This window comes from Phoca vitulina, unplaced genomic scaffold (assembly GCF_004348235.1).
Source record: "Phoca vitulina isolate PV1807 unplaced genomic scaffold, GSC_HSeal_1.0 scaffold116, whole genome shotgun sequence".
Lineage (NCBI taxonomy): Eukaryota > Metazoa > Chordata > Mammalia > Carnivora > Phocidae > Phoca > Phoca vitulina.
The window spans coordinates 324102-343665 of NW_022589819.1; the positions used below are offsets into that span (position 1 = coordinate 324102).

Consider the following 19564-nt stretch of genomic DNA (forward strand, 5'->3'; position numbering starts at 1 on the left):
TGGCGCAGTCGGGAGTGCGCGACTCGTGATCTCGGGGTCGTGGGTTCGAGCTTCACGTTGGGTGTAGAGATCACTAAAAATAAATCAACTTAAACACACACACAGTGACACTGCTGTAGGGAGACCCTTGGGTCCCACCCAGGGGGACCTCACGAGGACCAGCCCTTTCAACAGACCCTACAAAAGCAGATGAGAAGGAAGACAGAGAAACCCAACAGAGACGGTCTTTCCCCTAAGTAGGAACACCCCAGCCTCAGACAGACACAGCAGAAAGGGCCCCGGGAGGCTGGAAAAGAAGGTAGGACGCGCACAGGGCAGGAGGGGAGGGGAGGGGCCAGCCCGGGCGCCAGTGGGCGTGGCTCCGCCCTTCTCACCTCGGAGCCATGGGGAGCCAGGGGCCTGGCGGGCCGCCCCGCGGCGGGGCTCCCTACACGGTTCTGCTGCTGCCACTGGGGACAAGCCGCCGGCACCCAGGGGCCCGGAGCTTCTTCCTCTGGGTGAGTATTAGTCCAGCAAGAGGTCCCAGGGAAGCCCACCCCCTGGATCTGCCCCTACTTTTCCCCTCAATTTTGAGGACCCAAAAGTCTTCTCCCCTGCCTCCCCTGCCCTCCAGGTGCTCAGTGGTCAGGCTGGGCTCACACTCCGTGACCAGACAGTGAACCCAGCCAAGGGTTGAGACGAGGGGCCACGGCCCAGAGCCCTGCTGTGGAGCAAGTCAGCCTCCGCTTCTTGCCTTCCCAGCTGCAGAGGATGCAGGCTCTGGAGAGGGAGCAGGACGCCCTGTGGCAGGGGCTGGAGCTGCTGGAGCGCGGCCAGGCCTGCTTTGAGGGCCGTCTGAGGGAGGCACTGCAACAACAGCAGCACCTAGGGGCTCTTGGTGAGGTACGGGGCTGCCGTGTGGTGTGCGGGAGCAGGGGCATGTGGACAGCCTGACACCACCCTGGGAAGGCCAGAGTTAACGGGCAGGGATCACGAACTGGAAGCAGCATTGTAATGACTGGATGCCACCAAGCAGTTAGGTTGGTGTTCATTGTTGGGACCGGAGGGGGCCGGTCTGCATTCCATTCAGAGGAACATGGTTTGGATCACCCCATTGAGATGGGGGAGTGGCCTGGATTATTCCAATGGGTCAGGACTAGACAGGGAGGATCCATAAAGAGTAAGGAAGGAAAGGGGTACTGTGCTATTTGAGGGGGATAGAGGAACTGGATTGGTAGAGATGGGAGTGGAGAGTATCGGATTTTTCCACCTGCCTTGAGGGCTACTGAGATGAGGGGACCCAGATGGAGAAGAGGTATGGCCTGTGGTGACAGAAAGAGTGGCAGATGGACCTCATGTTTTCACCATGTTGTCAGCCTCCAACTCCTCCTTTAGAATTTTCTAACAGATTTACACTCAGAGCCTCATGGCCCCCAGTTAGCCCAGATTCAAAAGGTGAACGTGTGTTTGCAGAATCTGATTCAGAAGGTGAGTTTATTGTTTTTTGTTTAGATTTTTGGGAAGTGAGGGAAGAGAGGGGACTTGGGATCAACACTGGTTTAACAGAAAAAAGCAAATCCCACCCTCCCCCCCCCCCCCAGTTCTCCCCACATCCCTTAAATAAGGCTAGTTCCTGTCCTGCCCAGGACTGGAAGGGAAGGCCAAGGAAGCAGAACTTACGGCAGCAACAGGTAAACTGTAGGGGAGTTGGGGGGGAGGGCGGAAGCGCTGGGCCCGTGGGGGGCGGGCGGGGAGGAGCGCAGATGCCCACACTGTTTCTCTCCTTTCTCCAGGAGTTGTCAAGGCAGCAGAAGGGAGGCATTCAGCCAAAAGGCGAGACCACTCAGCCGGGCTGCCCCAAGATGCAGAGGGGCCCAACCCGTGTGTAAAGCCTCCTCTGGGTTTCCTCATTTGGTGAGGGGGGAGGCTGACTCAGAACCCCCAGTCTCCTCATTCTGCCTCTTGACTTAACAGATAAATGGCTCCAGGTGGTGGGTCAACTGAAGTCGAAACATCTTGGTGTAAAGTTTCTTCTCTGCAACTGAAAACTTCCATTTCATCTTCTCTGTGTCTTATGCCCTCACTCTCCCTTATATGATATGCATAAATGATCTTTCTTTGAAATCCCTCTCTAGAGAAGACATGTTTATTGAAACTGTCCTTCAACTTTAAATACAAAAATAAAATAGGCGCTTCTTCAGAATTTCAAATAAGAACAATTCTATAAATAAACCTCACTCCCAACCTTAGTCTCCTCCCCATACATCTTTCCTTCTACCTGAGCTTAGGAAAGCACGAATAAATAGTGGAATAAAGAGATGCTGTGGAGAGATAGGAACCAACTTTCTCCACAAAGAGGTATTTGGTTTGGTTCCCACCAGGGTTAGAGAAAGTGCACTGTGGGAAAATCCACTGCCCTCTATCCCAATCTCACTAAGAAAGAGAGGGACAAGTGCCTGAAAAAGAAAACCTCCAGCTGAGAGAGGTGGGGTCCCGAGGCCCATGTTACCTTCTCACCAAAGGAGCAGGATTGAAAAGAGCTCTGGAGACCCATCCCTCCTGTGTCACCAGTTGGCCAGGCCTAGCAGGAGCAGCACCCCTCCAGCTGTGCCCCACCAGGGGTTGCCCACCCGCCCTCCCCCCGGCCCTTCCCCGAGTCACCAAAGTGGAGGCAGGGCTGGTTGAGGCGAGGATGGGGCCAGATGAGTGGGCAGGGGCGGCCAGCGGTCCTGCGGAGAAGGGGGAGAGACTGTCAGGGTGTCTGTACCCAAATTAAGCCTACAGCGCCCCCCCGTTAGCCTGCATGGCCTGCGATGGGAACGGGGGTGCCTCACCTGCGGGGCCGGGCCCAGCACCAGGAGCCGGAGGAAGGCGTGGGTCGGGGGCACTGGGCTGGCCTCGCGACCTGTCGAGGTCACAGTCACCGTCACCACGGAGTCTGGCGCGGCTGAGTCCGGGACCTCCAACCATAGGCGTCCCCAGGCGGACTCATTCGGTTCCAGGCGAGCCCTGCCAAGTGGACACACACGCCCGGCTGAAGGCCCGGGCTCCGAAGAGCTGCGAGCCGAGGGTCCGAGGGTCCGAGGGTCCGAGCCAAGCGCCGGCAGGGAGGCGAGGCCAGGCGAGACTCTGAGCGCCCAGCGGAGGCCGCTGTAGACGGGGCTTAAGGCACCAGACTCCCACGCCCGGGAACCGAAAGGTGGGCCAGAACTGAGCAGGAGGGTTCGGGGGCTGTACCCGGAGAGGTTGGAGGTGAGAGGGAAGCTGGGGCTGACAGATGGCCGAAGGTCGAGATCCTGAGGGCCCGAGAAGCTGGCGAGCCGCCGAGCTGCGGAGGAGGAGGGCGGGTCAGGGCAGGAGCCGCTGCAGCTCTCTCGGGGCCCCTTCCCCTGGCGTCTCACCTCCAGAAGCATCCGGACCAAGGTGCAGGCCCCGCCCCTCTCCGTCCGCGCCGACCAGCTCCAGAGAGAAGCGTCCCGCGGTGGACAGAAGCGCGGGCGGGAGCGAGGCCGCGAGGACACCTCGCTGCCGCGGTCCCGTGGGCTCCAGAGGCACCCGGCCCTGCTTGGCACCCTCCGGGACCCCTGGAAGGACGACGTGGGAGAAATGCGGCCGAGGATCTCTGGGGTTGCCTCTGGAGCCCAGCCCTGTCACCTCTACCAGCAGCTGGCTCTGGAGGCCTGGGACAGAGGACCGGAGGGGAGAACGATGGTCCTCAGGAGATTCGGAGACAGGGAGAAAAAAACAAATGGCTTTTGGAATAGGGGTTACCCCTGGGGAGTATGGATGGAGAAAAGGGGCTACCTCTGAGGGATATTATTGGGCAGAGTCAGGAAAGATTCTGGGATGCTGGAAATGTTCTAAATCTTGAACGGAGGGATGGTTACATGGGTGCATTATATGCAATCCATCCAGTGCATACTTCAGTTTAGTGCACTTCATTATATATAAGTTATAACTCAATAAAAATTTAAATATATAATTATATATATAATATATAATGGGGGCACCTGGGTGGCTCAGTTAAGCATCTGCCTTTGGCTCAGGTCATGATCCCAGGGTCCTGGGATCAAGCCTCGCATTGGGCTCCTTGCTCAGCGGGGAGCCTGCTTCTCCCTCTCCCCCTGCCCCTCCCCGCCACTTGTGCTCTCGCTCGTGCTCTCTCTCGAATAAATAAATAAAATCTTTAAAAAAATAATAATGGACAAGTTGGGGAAGGGGGATAGATATACCTGCAACTGGCTAAGTTAGGGGGTAGAGGCCAGGGTGGGGGCCATCCTCCATGGGAATCCGAAAGTAGAAGAGGAAGTCCAGGGACGTCTGAGCTGAGGAGGGCCAAGGCAATCAGAGACCTTCCTGCGATGAATGTGACTGCTAGTGTTCTCCGAGCTCTGCAGCCTTCCCTTCCCTTCCCTTCCCCTCCCTGTCCCCCTTCCCCTCCCCCCCCCCTTCCCTCCCCTTCCCTTCCCTTCCCAGGAATATCTCCCTCCTTACCTTGCACTCTCACCCTGTGCGCGTCCTCAGCTGTGACCCAGATCTCCCAGGTCCCTGTCTGGGGGGGTCATTCATGGTAACTATGCAGAACTGGCCAAAGCGGCGCGTGTGACCTAGAGGCCCCTTGCCTTCCTCCTGGCCCTGGGAGACCCCTGATGGGAGTGGGGGATTCATGGGACGATTCCCGTCCTTTAGGACGTCACCCTTCATTCTCCTCCCTTCTTCCCTCTGCCTCGAGACACCCACGGGGAAGTACCTGCAGGGTTCCTGATCTAGAAGCTGCTGACCTCCCTGTGGATCTGAACTGTGACCCTCTGGAGCAGCACATCCACACTGAACACAAGTGGCCTCCCAGACACCACACAGGAGGTTCCAGGGGAAGGGTAACCTGGAAGGATGGGCAGAAGCACAAAATGGGGGAGAAGATAAGGCAGTGAATGAGGTAGGAACAAAGGCAGGAGAAGGGTGGAGACAGACAGAAGAAAACTAAGTCACATGTGGAGAAGGGAGGCCAGTGATAGAGGGGGGCAGAGGACCAGGGAGGGAGTTACGGTCAACGACAAAGTGGAGGCAAGGGATTGAGGGTGAGGCCATCGCTTCTTGTCCCTCCTTAAAAGATGGCAGGACTTCCTGTGGTAGCCCTGAGGACAGACTACTGGAGGCCGAGGCTGGGGGACAGGGGCAGTACCCACCGGGAAGGAGCAACGCGGAAGGTGGGTAGCCGTGGATCTCAGAGGGAGAGAAACTTCCTTTCCCACCCTTCTGACTGCGGTGGCAACACGGCAGTGTTAAACCATTAACCTATGAGAACGGGAAAGGCCGTGTCATCACCCACACCCTTAGTTCTCAGCTGAAAACATTAGTCCTTCTGGGCGCCCACACTTACTCACCACGTCAGCCATGCTGTCCCCAACAATGGCGGCCACATCCTGAATGTGCTGGTCTTTGGTGAAGATGACCTCTCCTCCTGAGGTCAGGGCCACTGCTTCGTATGGCTCAAAACGCAGAGGGGACAAGACCTCACGCCGAGCTCGGCCCTGAACCCTCGATGGGTCTTCAGTCACTAGGAATGTCACGTGTGCCCAGAAGAGAGGCCAGTTCTTGAGTACTCCCGGTGCTGTCTGCCACTGGGGACGGGGCTCTCCTGTGCCCAGGCGCTCTGCAGAGCTGATGACCAGTGGCAAGTTCCCTGTCTGCCCTCTGACTGCCACTGCACGGTCTCCCAGTGACACAACCCCTAGGCCTTCACTTAGTAGTTGCCACTCCCTTGTAACTGTCACCATATGTCACCCACATGGTGGATTGTTGGCAACTAGATCTCCAGTTCTTCAAGTGGTTTGTTGGTGACGGGTTCAAATATGAATTCCGCACAAATAAGGGATCCAGAAACGTTACACTCATTGTCTGCTTCTCCCACCCCACGCCCAGGCTGGTGCAGCCACCAGAGCATGGGGTGAGGCTCATTAGGAGGCTGTCGCCATAGGGTCCCCCGCATCCCTGGGTGGCTACAGCGGGCCTCCCATCAGCTGTGCTCACTCTGCAGCGCCGCTCCTGAGTCAAGGATTCCACCGGCTGGCGAGCATGGCGTCCTTGGGGGAGGCGTCCGTGAAAAAGCTGTCTGAGAGTGGAGGGGTGTGCAGCAGAACTGGCTGGCAGAGAGGGGGAGTGCTGGTATTAAAAATGGCAGCGGCGGGGGAATGGGTAGAACCAGGGAGGACAGAACTGAAGGGAATAGAACCCTGGAACCCTGGAGGGAAGCTAGGGGACTAAGCTCTGAGAGTGGGGTGGGAGGTGGAGGTCCCAGGAAGACTCTAGTTCCCCTTGGTGGTGGGACCTGGAAAGGGGAGGGAGAAGAAGGGGGAGGGCAGACCTCCAGGGCTGACAGGCACATCTCAGGCTCATCTCTACCCCCAAGGCATGGATCTCATTGAGTTGTTGCCAGAAGCTGTCAGGGTCACTGGTTGTAAAGACAGGGCCAAACCCTGGGGAGGCAGAAGGGAGGTTAAGGTGAGTGAGGAGAGGGATCCCCTATCCCTACCCAGGACCACCTCCCCAGTCAAGAGGCCTGCTGTGCTCCAGGGGCAAACAAGTATGGAAATAATATTCCCTTATATTTATATGTGCAGGGCAGGGCAAGGGCTAGTTACCTTGCGGGGAAGTGGACCTCATTTCCTTAACAGAATGGCAGCATCTCCTGTGGTCCTGAGCGGGCCTTTCCTGGGTATGTGTGTAAGTATGAAAAAGACCTGGGCCTCAGTTTCCTCACCAGAAAAGTTAGAAAAATAACAGTACTTACCTTGGAGTGTCATTAGGATTAAATGAGCTGATTTTGTAAACCTTAGAATAGTGCTTTGACCCATAATAAGTGCTAAATTCTTAATTATTCAAAACTTCATCAAATGTGTGTTAAGGCCCTATTAAATGCCAGCTACTGTGAGATTCATGCAGGTAAATCAGACTCAACTCCTGCCCATAGGGAGTTCTCAGTCCTATGGGTATTTGATGGTCATTTCAACCCTAGGAGATAGGCAGGATAAGACAAGTACTGACCCATTCTATGGATGATGAAATTGAGGCAAAAAAGGCTAAATGATCAGCCTAAGGATGCACAGTGACTGGTCGACCCAGGTCAGATGGTCTGACCTCCAGTTCAGTGGAGGAAGGAAGTACACTATAACCAGCTGTCTCAGAGGCTTCACGGGGGCCTGCACCCACCAACCCCCGTCCTCATCCCAACATCCATCTACAGGAAATGGAGAGAATTGAGAATGGCTGATTAGCCTGGAAGCCTAAGCACAGATCATGATTAACCTCATATGGAAAGTGCTACCATTTTGGAAATAGAAGTGGCCGACTGTTTCCTATATGCACACGGGTACACATAAAGACTCAACCACGGGAAGTGTTACCATTTTGTTAAGGAAGTGGAGCCACGAGGCCCACTTCCCCACCAGTGGCATTTACCCCTTGCCCTGGACTTTCCTTCCTTCCACTATCCTCCCAGACCACAGTTACCTGGATCTTGGAAAGGCACCAGGACGTAGTGGACAGGCTCCATGGGGCGGCCCCGTCGCTGTTCCACAATGTGGCGAGCCTGGATTTTGGCAGCATTGATCTCCTCACCCATACTGCCCGTGGTGTCCAGGACAAAGCTCAGGCTGGAGGCCGGGCTGATGTCCAGCAGCCTGGGGGGCAGGCCGAAGATACGGGGAAGAGTCTGCACATTTGTCCCCAGCCCCTGTTTACTCAGCTCCCCCAGGAGCACATGCCCATTAAGGAGCGCATCTCGCAGAGGCCACTCACCCAGAGAAACCCCTGTCTCCCAGGTGGTTTCTCAGGAGACTGAAGGCTGGGTGGAGGCCAGAAGGGCCAGTTTTGCTGCCTGGAGGTGCAGCATGTGGTGGGGAGAGAAGCCCGGGGCTGTGCTCTCTTTGTTGATGCCGCCCCGTGGTGGCTGGGAGCTGCTCCGGTCAAAACGGCCCCCATGGCTACATTTCCCTGGGTTGGGGGAAGAGACCTGGGCAAGCCACTGCCTCCTAAGAGAACTAGGCCCTCTTTGACCTGGCCTGACCTCTCAGTCTTCAGCAAAGGACCAGCAGGAAAGATGATGGTTTGTGGAGGGCAAACTGGAGTGAATTCTGAGGGGTCAGTGATCACAGTACACGGTGCATCCCCTAATCCCCCCCCGTCAACCCCCAAAAGCTGCCGTTGGGTAATGGAGAAGTCTCAACAGCTGAGTAAGAAGCTCTCCACCCTCAGCAACAATCATGGCCTCCTCAGTGGGCCTCCATCCACCCACCCCATTCCCAACGTCCTCGCCTTCTTCCAGGAAGTGATGCCATAGGAAATGGGACAAGGGCCTACAGTTCTGAAATCCCTAAGGAGAGGGCCAGGGGAAAGGAAGGGCCTTTCTCCCCTTACTTCTGGCTGGTACCTGGAGGTTTGGAGGGATGAGTTCCAAAGTAGCCAGACGTGAGGAGTGTAAAGCCCAGCAAATTCCCGGGGCAGCTCAACTCTCACAATCAGAGCAGGCAGGATCGCCTACTGGGAGAGAGGACAGGGGTCTAGAGCCCAAGATTCTGCCACCACTGACCTTTATCCCTGTCCATCCAAACTTTGGCTTTCTCCCCAGCTGGCCAAAGCCCATATGTACTCTTCTAGGCTCTCTGAACAAAAACCTGGACATCGTCTGGTGATGAGACAGTATTTGAGACGGGGACTGTGCTAGGAAACCCAGAAGCGTGGGGAGCAGTACTGCAGGGATAGAGCCCTCTGTGAGCTGTGGACATGAAGCCAACTTGTAGTGGGCAGGAGGCAGCTTCCGGTCATAGTGCAGGTGGAAGGAAGAGGGGACTGTGAGGGAGAGCCCTGAATGCTTCATGCCATGTTGGGGGAGGAAGCCACATGAAAGAGAACTCAGTGGAGGTCTGCAGACCTTGGTCCTGGCTCTGTCCTCCCCCTGTGACCTTGGGGAAACTACCTAAGTGACCTGGCCTTTGGCTGGGCTGGGGGACCTCACAGATCATTCCAGAGAAGAAGCAACGTCACATCCTATGCGGCCTGAGGATGTGACACAGTGGCTGGGTAGGCTGACAGGATGCGGCTCTATGGGATTCCCCCAGCTCCAGGGTCATGGCCGTACCTCGTGCCAGGCTCCCGAGCTCCTGCCTCGGCCAGAGGAGCTGAGGGTGTGGCTGCTGCCGCCCCAGGTCCACCCAGTTGCTGTGACTGTCGAAATCCTGGCTGGGAGGGGGCAGAAGGGGACTGTCGCCACAATCTCCAGCCTTTACTCCCACTCCTTTGGGTTCCCCATCTGGAAAACCTCCTCTCACCCCAAGTGCGCTCCACGGGCTCTGCCCATTGCCCAGGAAGGGGCTTTCCCCAAGTGGGAGTCTCCCAGGGTTTCCTCCCATCTCACTCAGAGCCCAAAGGCCCACCTCAGACCTCCCGCCTCCCTCTTCTCTCCAGCCACAAGGCCTCCTGCTCTTCCCACCGGACCTAGGGACCTGGGGACCAGCCTCAGGGCTTTGGCAAGCAGCCCCCATCCCTTCTTGAGCAGGGGGAGGTGTGATCAAGGAGGCACCGTGAGGAAGCTTCTATCTGGGCGATGGGAAGACCCTGAGTGAAGCCCTCCCCCGCCCATGACCGTTTCAGGCTGTTCTCACCTGCAAAGCATGAAGCGCAGCGCCGAGGCGCTGGCGGGCCAGGGTGTGCTCCAGGGCTCTGGCCGCCCCCATGGCCGCCCGGAGAGCCCCCGCCGGGAGCATGCGCCCCTGGCCCAGCCGCTCGGCATCAAAGTGCAGGTCAGGGTCGTTTCCAGATGTTGGCAGGAAGTCCTGGGCTGCGTTGGCCCGAGACACCTCACCTAAGGCTGCTCGGAACTGCCGAGAAGGAAACCCAGGTCCCAAGTAGGCAGCAAAGGGGCGCCTGGGCGGCTCAGTTGTTAAGCGTCTGCCTTCAGCTCGGGTCATGATCCCAGGGTCCTGGGATCGAGCCCCGCATCGGGCTCCCTGCTCTGCGGGAAGCCTGCTTCTCCCTCTCCCACTCCCCCGGCTTGTGTTCCCTCTCTCGCTGTGTCTCTCTCTGTCAAATAAATAAATAAAATCTTTAAAAAAAAAAAAAAAGAAGTAGGCAGCAAAGAGGTCGTTGGTGAGGAGGGTGTGGCCCTGGAGAGAGTGGGTTCGGGGACAGGGCCCCTGGGATTGGACTACTGCCCACATTTCCTCAGCAGCTGTCACTCGGGTCAGGTGTGCAAGGAATTGAGAGTGCTGGGCCCTATGAGGGAGCTGGGCCCTACGAAGGCGGGGCAATTCTGGACCTTTCTAAGGAGTGGGGGCTCTTGATTTCAGGACCAGGACTCTTGGGTATTGTCAGGCGATAGACGTGGGGAGGTGCGGAAGAGAGGATGTCCCTTCTCTTGGCAAGCAGGGCCCTCAGGGAGTAGAAGTCCCAGGGAATTGGGGAATCCAGCTGGGATGTGACAGGGCCTGGGAACGCTCACCAGGAAGTCCTCAAGACGAAGTGGGGGGCTGCCCTGAGGGCGGCTGCTCCGGGAAAAGCTGCAGGGTAACATTGAGGGCCGCCTCCTCCATCAGGTGCTGGTGGGTGACGGAGCCCGGGGCGGCCAGGAGGCTCCAGATGTTGGGGAAGAAGGAAGCTGCGGGAGGCAGCGGCAGCCGAGGGACTCAGGTGGGAGAGGGGCATGTCTGTGGGGAGCATGGCTGGGACATGGACCTGGGGGACAGAAGGCACTCAAGAGCAGGAAGCAGCTGCGAGTCCTGGGCAGGCCCAACTGTTTGTCTCCCTGGGCACCTGCTTTTATCTCAGGCACCCGACGGGTCCCCAGCTGGTTTCCCCACCCTCTCTCCTCAGTCGCCCAGATTACCTGAGGGCCTTATCAGGCTAATAGGGCCCGGCACCTGCAGGAGAGGGGCTGAGGCTCCTCCCCTAGGACCCCCCTCCCCGCCACCAGGCTGTCACCCCTCCCACACCCCCACGCACACAAAGTCTTGAGTCCCCTCTCTAGGCCTGTCCCCTACCTGGTTGCTGGGTCTCCGGCAGGGCCGCTGGGGCATGGTGTCACAGGGCACTTAAGTCAGTTATACTTAACCTAAGCGGGACCCAGCGGAGGGGGAGGGAGGCCTGGGCGGGGGCGGCAGGCGGGGCAGCCCCCGGCCCCTCTACTCATGCCCACCCAAGGCCACAGGCAGCAGCCGGCACCAGGGCGGGCCTCCCTCAGCTGCAGGGCACAGGTGAGTGGAGAAGAGCTGGCAGGAGGAAGGGAGTGAGCAATGTGACTCAGGCCTGGCTCAGTGCCAGGGACAGACCCAGACAGACGCACCTCTCTGCCCACCCAGTGCCTCTGGCCTGGCCGGCAGCCCTCGCACTGCTCGTGCCCGCTGTGTCCGAGGGCGCAGGCACCCAGGCCCTCAGTGCTCCCCTCCCGGCCCCAGCACGCACACACAACAGCTGGTTTTGTGGCAAAATATTTTATTGCTGCCACCCCCATGGTGGACACTGGGGGTTATGAGGACTGGAGTCGGGTGTTATCACAGCATCTTCTGGAACAGCGCGATGGCCTCATCCACCTTCCTGAGCTCTGCTTCTGTCTGTTGGAGCTGGGGGCGGAGCAAGGGAGAGGGGGCAGTGGGTGGTGAGGACGCAGGCCCAAGAGAGGAGACAAATGCCAGGAGCGGGGGCACAGCCCATGCCCACGATGGCAGAGGGGTCCGAGTTGGAAAGATGGCTGAGGACCACAGGCAGGGAGTACTCTGGGTACTGTGTGAGCCTGGCCGGCCTGCTCCCCCCTAATTCTCACCGGCCTCCCCAGCAGCACCTGCCTTCTCTTCCAGCATCCCTGAGCTCCCAGGTCTTGCCTTCTGCTGGAGTGGTCAGTCCCCAAAAAACAAAGGGGCCTCAGAGCCAGCAGCCCTGCCCCCGGGTGGATGGTGGGGCACAGGGGTTCGGGACAGAGGCTCCTAGGCAGGCACTGGGCCCTCATTTGTAAAATGGCAGTGGTAATACCCCGGGCCCTGCGCGGGCTTCCGGGAGAACTCTGCTCATTTCTGTCTGCGTCCATGCGGTTCACCCCACTGCTCCTCCCTGGAGAGATCCCAGGTGAGCCCGCTGGGCTTCCTGAATGTAGGTGGTCCCCAGACCAGCTCCAGGCATGTGGGATGCCAAGTTCCGGGCAACGGGGCAGGCACGAGGGCTCTGGCTGGGAGGCAGGATACCTGGTTCTAGGTCTGCCTCCGTCCTCACCTTGCTTGTGTGACCCTGGGCTATGCCCCTGCTCCCGGCTGTTCCTCGTGTAAGGGGACGGATTACACAGACCCCACCTGTTCATGGGGCCCAGGCTACCTGCTGCCCCGTGACTGCCCAGGGCGGGGCAGCACGCAGCTGGGGGGACGGGGTCCGATGATGGAGGGAGCGCATGGGAGGGAAGCGGAGAAGGAGCGCCCGCCCACCCCACACACCTTGGCTCTGTCCGCCTCCTGGACGTCGAGGGGCACCTTGCTAGGGTAGCCCGCGGCGGCGCGGCGCTCCCGCAGACGCTGGGCCTGGCGCTGTGCCTCGCTGCGCTTGGCCTGCAGCTTGCCCAGCTCCCGCGCCGGGTCCACCAGCCCCTGCAGCTGCAGGTGGACGGAGCAGCGGTCAGAGGCCAGGGCCACGGCACAGCCCTGCGGCACAGGGGCCCCCAGGGCCAGGACGGCCACCACACCCGCACCGGCCAGCGCCTGCACGTAGCCCGACACCGCCGACCCCACAGCGCCTGTGGCCTCGTCGGCCACCTCCAGGAAACCTGCGGGGCAAGGAGGGAGGAGAGATGTGGCCCCGAGGAGACGCGACACGAGGCACCGCACCGGACGACGGTCCCAGAGTGGACGGAGGAGACAGAGGGACGGGTGGGGGTGGGGGCCTGAGGCTCACAGTCAGGCCGGATCCGGGTGAGGTTGTAGTCCGCCCGCAGGGAACGCACAGCTCGCGTGATGCTTAGGGCCAGGTCCATGGCAGCTTCGGCCTCAGGGTCCTTCCAGGAGCACTGCGGGGGCAGGAGGGGGTGAGGGCGGCTGGGGGGCAGGCCAGAGCCCCCCCTCCAGCCATACCCCGTACCTCTGAGGGCTCCGGATAGGGGGTAACACAGAGGCTAGGGGGAGCTTGCAGTGTCCGCCGGGGCAGCCTCTGGAACAGCTCCTCGGTCACGAAGGGCATGAAGGGTGACAGCAGCCGCAGGCCAACGTCCAGGCAGGTGTAGAGGGTCTGGCGAGCACACTCGGCCACCACTTGGTCCACCCCATTCAGCACGGGCTTCAGGCACTCCTAGGGGACCGGGAAGCACAGGGCTCGGGTGGAAAAGGTCTAGCCTCCAGGCCTCCCTGTGCCTGGAGGACCGGGAAGGTGACAGGTTGGCCCAGGTCCCATGGCCAGCCACCGGCAAAGTGAGGCCCAGGGCTCTGCCGCCCCCCCCCCCCCCGCCACACACACACTCCGCTTCTCACCAGGTAGACATCACAGAGCTCATAGAGCCAGAAGCTGTACTGGGCAGTGGTGACAGCTGGGAAATCGTAGGCCTGGAAGCCTTGGTTGCTAAGCCTCACGGCCTCAGTCAGCCGGCTGCGGATCCAGCGGTCCACCAGGCTCTCGTGGCCTCCAGGCTTGGGAAGAAGGAGCGTATCAGCTAGGAGGTCCCATATGCCCAGGGGGAGGGAGGCAGAGGCCTCGGGGGGCAGGAACCACGGGCAGGCCTGCATTCCAGGAGCCTGATAGGTCCGAAGCCACCATCATGTGCTCAGTTTGCAGAGGAAAACGGAGAGGCCCTCCCCAATGCCCCCGGCTTTCACTGTAACCGTCTGTCCTGTGTCCATCCGTCCCCTCAGTTACATGAAGGCTCCTCCAGGGCAGGAGCTGGGCCACCTGACCCCGTGGCTGGGATCCTGACAGCACGGGCCACGCCTGATGCCTGGTGGCCGGCGTGCAGCCTCTGTGTGGTGCTGCCCACCGCGCTGCCTAGCGGGTTCTCACCTCAGAGGTCGGTGAGGGCACAAAACCCTTCCCAAGGCCCCGGAGGGCAAACTTGGTGGCGTTCCAGAGCTTGTTGCAGAAGTGGCGGTAGCCCAATATCCGGTTCACGTCCAGGTTGATGTCACGACCTGGGCGGGAGCGAAGGGTGAATCCTTACCATTCTCCCTCCCGACTCGTGCCCACCGTGGGGAAGGGGAAGGGACTTGGCCGAGAGGTTTTAGAGGCCATACCCTGGGACGTGTAGGCACAGAGTCCGAACCGGAGGGCGTCGGTGCCACACTCGGGAATCCCCGCCGGGAAGTCTGCCTTCTGTGGGGAGGAGTCAATGGGGGGGGCACCTTGAGGCGGCCGCACCTCCCTGGCCCACACTCTAGCCCCAGAGCCCGCCCTCGGTACCTGCCCTTCTTTAGCCTTCTCCACCTCACTGGGATCCAGGTTGCTGCTCAGTAACTGGTCATGGAGGCCCTGAGGGTGAGGTGGGAGTGGTCAGGGGGCCGTGGCCACAGCCCACGGCCCTTCCCAGCCTGGCCCAGAGCACAGCCCCACCTGCAGGGAGACTCCGTGGATGACGTCCAGGGGGTCGATGACATTGCCTAGAGACTTGCTCATCTTTCGGCCATGGGCATCTCGCACGATGGCGTGGAGGTAGACCTGGCAGGGAAGGCCCACGACCATGTGTCTCCTCACCCAGACCCCAGTGCCTGCCCTGGGCCCTGCACCGAGTTGGCCCCATACTGAACCTCCGACCCCTCGGTGTCCCTGCCAGTCCACTCAGCACCTTCATGGGAATTAGAGGTACTGCCTCCTCCGGGAAGCCAGGGCACAGAATCACTGCGTGCAGCCCCGGCCGGCTTTCAGTCCCCACGAGCCCTCCCTGGCCGGGCTGTGCCCTGTGTCCCCATGCATGCTGAGCCCAAGCTGTGGCACGGGAAGGGGGTGAGATAGGGACTGTGGGACGGGTCTCGGCAGTCTTCACACCTCTCTGAAGGGCAGCTTGCCAGTGAGCTTCAGGCCAAGCATGACCATCCTAGCCACCCAGAAGAAGAGGATGTCATGGCCCGTCTCCAGCAGCGTCCCCGGGTAGAACACACTCAGATCTTCTGACTGGGGGCAGAGCAGGGCATGAGGGGGGGCCAAGCACCCACCTCCCAGATCCCCACCCCACCCTGAGCCGGTCCCTCAGGAACATACCTGGCTGGGCCAGCCGAAGATGGAGAAGGGGAAGAGGCCAGAAGAAAACCAGGTGTCCAGTACATCCTCATCTGAGGGAGGCCAAGGTCAGACATCAGAGGAGGGAGAGACGAGGATCAAAGCCCCGGCTCTGCCCTCCACCCCCCAGACCCTGCCTTGCCTTGCTGGAGACTGATCTTGTCAGGGGACACTCCAAATTCCTTGGCTGCCTTCTCCCGGGCCTCGGCCTCGCTGCGCCCGCTCACCCAGTACCGCCCATCCGGGTCCTGCAGGCAGAGTGAGTGCCCAGGGGGCGCCTCGGCCTTGCTCCGCCCCCTCCCGCCAGCGAGGACCCAAGGAAACCACAGCTCCTGGAGATGGGCCAGCGTCCAGCTCCGGCCCAGGTCTCACCTGCCCCGGGGGCACCGCGGGGTCACTGACTGTGACGAAGTAGGCTGGGATGCGGTGGCCCCACCACAGCTGCCGGGAGATGCACCAGTCCCTGCGAGGGGGGCGGGGGGGAATCAGGCAGGGGAGGGAGGTGCCCTGGCCTGTGCCCTGCCTGGCCTCTCAGCCAATGCCCCTCCCCACACCGAGGGGCCGACGCACCGGATGTTGTCCATCCAGGCATGCCACGTCCGCTGATGGGCCTCAGGGAGGATGCGGAGGTCACCCCGTGTCACAGCGGCGCTGGCGGCCTGGGCCATCTCCCCACAGCGCACGTACCACTGCGGCCGCAGCAGAGGCTCCACCACATCCTTGGACCGGCTGTGGGGACACACGGGTGGGGTGATCAAGGGGTGGAGCGCCGCAAGGAGCCCCTTCCCCACCCCGGCCTCCAGCCTCACTTGCAAAGCGGAACCACCATGGGGTTGTCCTCGACGCCCCGGAACAGTCCCCGCTCCTTCAGTGCCTCCAGCACCGCCTTCCTGGCCTCGAACCTGGGTAGGCCCTGGGTGGGAGACGGGCCCCATCACGGCCGTGCTTAGGTAGCCCACCGTGTCTTGACCCGGCCCCCGCACCCCCAGCAGTCTCACCAGGAAAGGTGGGGGCACGTTGATGAGGGCCCCTCGGGAGTCCATGATGCTGATGGCCTCCAATCCGTGCCGCTGCCCAACCTCATAGTCGTTCTGGTCGTGTGCGGGGGTGATCTTCACCGCACCTGGGGTGTACGTGGGGGGGCCCGGGCACGAGGGACTCGGTGGAGTCTCTTTCTACCACCCCCTTTTGCTGAAAGATGTGGCTCCCAGACCACCACCCTTCTCTAGGACAGTCCCTGAAACCCAGCCCAGGTCCTGCTGCTTCAGGAAAAGCTTGTTTCTTTTTCTTGGAGAGGGAAGATGAATGACTGGAGTGCGCCTCATGGCCTCCTCTCTCCGGAGGACAGGCCCTGCTCACCTGTGCCAAACTCCATGTCCACAAAATCATCAAAGACAATGGGGAGGCTCTGAGACAAGAATGGATGGATCACGCTCTTCCCCTTCAGGTGCTGGGGACAGAGGGTGACGTCAAAAGTTCAAGAAGGCCTGGACCCAACTCCCTCCTATCCAGGACCCTGATTGTCCCAACACCCAAATTCCATCTTCAGGGCCAGAAAGGAGCTGAAGATGAGTTTCTTTTTTTTAAAAGATTTTATTTATTTATTTGACAGAGAGAGACAGCGAGGGAGAGAACACAAGCAGGGGGAGTGGGAGAGGGAGGAGCAGGCTTCCCGCCGAGCAGGGAGCCCGACATGAGACTCGATCCCAGGACCCTGGGATCATGACCCGAGCCGAAGGCAGACGCTTAACGACTGAGCCACCCAGGCGCCCCTGAAGATGAGTCTCTAAGCCAATTTTCTCCTTAGCCAAGGGGCTCCATGCCCATCCCACCCTCATTCACAGTGTGGGAGCCCCTTCCAGCCAGCACTCCCCCCGAGCTGTGGGCAGCACCCCGGCCACACCTGGTATCTAGGATCTTTGGGGTGCACAGCTACGGCCACGTCTCCCAGCATTGTTTCGATCCGAGTTGTTGCCACCACCACCTCCTCGTCACTGTCTGGGGTGACATGCGGCCTTGTGGGTCTCAGCTCTGGCCCCTTCTCCACCCAGCCCAGGACCCTGGTGCCCCCGGCTCCTACCTGAGCCTTGGACCTTGTAGGCGAAGGAGACAAGGACCCCAAATTCCACCTTCTCCTTGTAGCCAGGCACGGAGAGCAGAGTGCGACCTGTCAGCTCCTTCTTATCCACCTGTGACATGGGTATTAAGAGAAGTGGCCTAGAAGCCAGGGCTGGGGGCGGAGACGGAGAGAGCCTGGGCTGGGGGTGGGGGCACACCTCGATGTCGGAGATGGCAGAGTTGAGGCTGCAGGACCAGTTGACGAGGCGGGTACTGCGGTAGATGACTCCTTCCTCGTGGAGCCGGACAAAGGCCTCTGTCACAGCTGCGGAGAGTTTCTGGGGAGCAGGGGGAGGCAGAGCTGGGCCCAGCTGCCCAGGGGCCCAGGCAGCAGGATCCCGTGAGACCTGGGCTGTCCGGAGTCCCACCATCCAGCTCACAGACCCCTTTGAGGGCTGGAGGGGAGAAGTACTTTTCTTGAAGAGGAGAGAGGGCTATGGGGACACAGGAAGCCACTCAGCTAGGGACAGGTGCTAGTGAAGAGAATCCTGGGAGTTCAGGCTCCACGGGGAGGCCCTATCATGTGCCACCTGGAAGAATGTGAGCTCCCCGGGAACCAAGGGCCATGAGAAGGGGCAAGAAGTGATATTTGTAGCTGAGCCCTTAGTGGTTTCCTATGGGTGGTGGGCTCCACTCCTAGGGGAGGGCCACAGTGTGTGTGCTCTTCCGTGGATCACTCGCTCTGGGGAGCTTCCCACTCCTGCCCCAGGCCTGAGACCCCTCCTACTCACAGGGTCCATGGTGAAACAGGCTCGATTCCAGTCCAAGGAGCTGCCAAGCTTCTTCAGCTGGTGGTAAATCCGGTCACCTTTCCTGGAAGTGGACAGACAGGCCCGGAGGCACTCAGGCCTGGGCTGGAGGGAGGCATGAGGTGGCTGACGGGACGGGACGGGATGGAGAATCACTCGTCCCTCTGAAACTGACCTGGGCCCCAGAGCCAACTGAACCTCAGCCTCTGTGAGGGTCTGGCCCTGCAGCCAGGGCCGGAGGCTATAGAGGTCTTATCTGGACAGGGGACGGGGTGCTGCACACTCACTCCTCCTTCCACTTCCAGACCTCCTGCAGGAAGGCCTCTCGGCCCAGCTGGTGCCGGCTCAGGCCCTGCTCGCGCCAGAGCTTCTTCTCCACCACCACTTGGGTGGCAATGCCCGCGTGGTCACAGCCAGGGTTCCACAGGGTGGTCTCCCCGCGCATGCGGTGCCTGTGGGAAGAGCCAAGAGGACCCGAGGTGAGTGGGCCAGTGGACCTGGCACCAAAGGAAGAGGGGCTCCTGAGCAGGGAGTTAATGGACTCAGGAAAGAAAGGGGAGGTGGGGAGGGATCCTCCCAATTCTAAAATTAGTCAGGGAGAGACGTGCAAGGACAGCCAAGGCAATTTGACAAAAGAACAAAGAGGCCTGTGCCCAATCAGAAAGCCAGACGTAGGAGAGGGTTACGATTATTCGAACAGTGAGTTACTACGGAGAAACAGAGTTACAGATTAAGGGAACAAAACAGTGTCTGGAAACAGATCTGAGCAAATTTAGTATTCGTCGAAAGTAACATTTCCTATCAGTAGGGAAATGACGATCAACTGAATAAATCTGTTCGGGACGACTAGTGATTAGTGCCCTACTTCCCAATATTCATAAAGGTAAATCCTGGTCCGATTCGTGAACTCAACACTATCAGAAAAGCATTAGGAAAAAATGACATACTTTTCAAAACGAAAAAAAAAAAAAGAAAAAAACAACACAGATGAAAATGTTTCTAACTTTGAGGTAGGAGAGGCCTTCTTTAACAAGACACAAAGTTAAAGAACTACTGGCAAACCAGGGCGCCTGAGGGACGCCTGGGTGGCTCAGTCGTTAAGCGCCTGCCTTTGGCTCAGGTCATGATCCCAGGGTCCTGGGATCGAGCCCCGCATCGGGCTTCCTGCTCTGCGGGAAGCCTGCTTCTCCCTCTCCCACTCCCCCTGCTTGTGTTCCCTCCCTCGCTGTGTCTCTCTGTCAAATAAATAAAATCTTAAAAAAAAACCAAAAAAAAAACCATGGCGCCTGGGTGGCTCAGTCGGTTAAGCGTCTGCCTTTGGCTCAGGTCATGATCTCAGGGTCCTGGGATCAAGCCCCGCATCGGGCTCCCTGCTCAGCGGGGAGCCTGCTTCTCCCACTCTCCCTGCCCCTCTCCCACCTTGTACCCCCCACCTTCTCTCAAATACATAGATAAATAAAAGGCTGCTACCTTGAGTTTTCTTTTTTTTTTTT

General features: G+C 59.5%; 3 protein-coding genes across 5 annotated transcripts in view; 1 reads left to right on the forward strand and 2 right to left on the reverse strand.

Annotated features, from left to right (window-relative positions):
- The first annotated feature begins 383 nt into the window (after positions 1 to 383).
- SAPCD1 (suppressor APC domain containing 1) lies at positions 384 to 1868 on the forward strand. The gene is made up of 5 exons (XM_032398450.1): positions 384 to 497; positions 742 to 882; positions 1375 to 1467; positions 1581 to 1670; positions 1773 to 1868. Exons 1-5 carry the CDS (start codon positions 384 to 386, stop codon positions 1866 to 1868), a joined length of 534 nt encoding a protein of 177 aa, XP_032254341.1.
- Positions 1869 to 2543: 675 nt separating this feature from the next.
- Positions 2544 to 10692, reverse strand: VWA7 (von Willebrand factor A domain containing 7). The gene is given in 26 exon segments (XM_032398420.1): positions 2544 to 2619; positions 2621 to 2708; positions 2801 to 2988; positions 3217 to 3303; positions 3347 to 3659; positions 4212 to 4304; positions 4474 to 4533; positions 4536 to 4625; positions 4730 to 4837; positions 4840 to 4861; positions 5364 to 5573; positions 6010 to 6044; positions 6047 to 6122; positions 6344 to 6390; positions 6393 to 6455; positions 7489 to 7658; positions 7777 to 7822; positions 7825 to 7971; positions 8408 to 8491; positions 8494 to 8517; positions 9116 to 9212; positions 9639 to 9878; positions 10098 to 10139; positions 10475 to 10501; positions 10503 to 10644; positions 10646 to 10692. Coding segments are annotated over 26 exon segments (2622 nt in total).
- A 755-nt stretch (positions 10693 to 11447) lies between these two features.
- VARS1 (valyl-tRNA synthetase 1) overlaps positions 11448 to 19564 on the reverse strand; it is a 14099-nt gene continuing 5982 nt past the window's right edge. The window contains exons 9-31 of one of the 3 annotated variants that reach the window (XM_032398501.1): positions 18359 to 18523; positions 18054 to 18135; positions 17481 to 17600; positions 17285 to 17393; positions 17108 to 17202; positions 16564 to 16654; positions 16203 to 16327; positions 16014 to 16117; positions 15775 to 15933; positions 15577 to 15667; positions 15347 to 15452; positions 15187 to 15257; positions 14974 to 15099; positions 14542 to 14646; positions 14392 to 14460; positions 14226 to 14304; positions 13996 to 14123; positions 13473 to 13628; positions 13087 to 13293; positions 12904 to 13015; positions 12695 to 12775; positions 12450 to 12605; positions 11453 to 11591 (exon numbers count right to left, since the gene is read on the reverse strand). In XM_032398501.1, the coding sequence (XP_032254392.1) occupies positions 12490 to 12605; positions 12695 to 12775; positions 12904 to 13015; positions 13087 to 13293; positions 13473 to 13628; positions 13996 to 14123; positions 14226 to 14304; positions 14392 to 14460; positions 14542 to 14646; positions 14974 to 15099; positions 15187 to 15257; positions 15347 to 15452; positions 15577 to 15667; positions 15775 to 15933; positions 16014 to 16117; positions 16203 to 16327; positions 16564 to 16654; positions 17108 to 17202; positions 17285 to 17393; positions 17481 to 17600; positions 18054 to 18135; positions 18359 to 18523 (2497 nt within the window). In that variant the 3' untranslated portion in view covers positions 11453 to 11591; positions 12450 to 12489. Of the gene's footprint in view, positions 11592 to 12449; positions 12776 to 12903; positions 13016 to 13086; positions 13294 to 13472; positions 13629 to 13995; positions 14124 to 14225; positions 14305 to 14391; positions 14461 to 14541; positions 14647 to 14973; positions 15100 to 15186; positions 15258 to 15346; positions 15453 to 15576; positions 15668 to 15774; positions 15934 to 16013; positions 16118 to 16202; positions 16328 to 16563; positions 16655 to 17107; positions 17203 to 17284; positions 17394 to 17480; positions 17601 to 18053; positions 18136 to 18358; positions 18524 to 19564 lie in introns of all 3 variants that reach the window. The other 2 variants (XM_032398500.1, XM_032398502.1) reach the window with 2 other exon arrangements.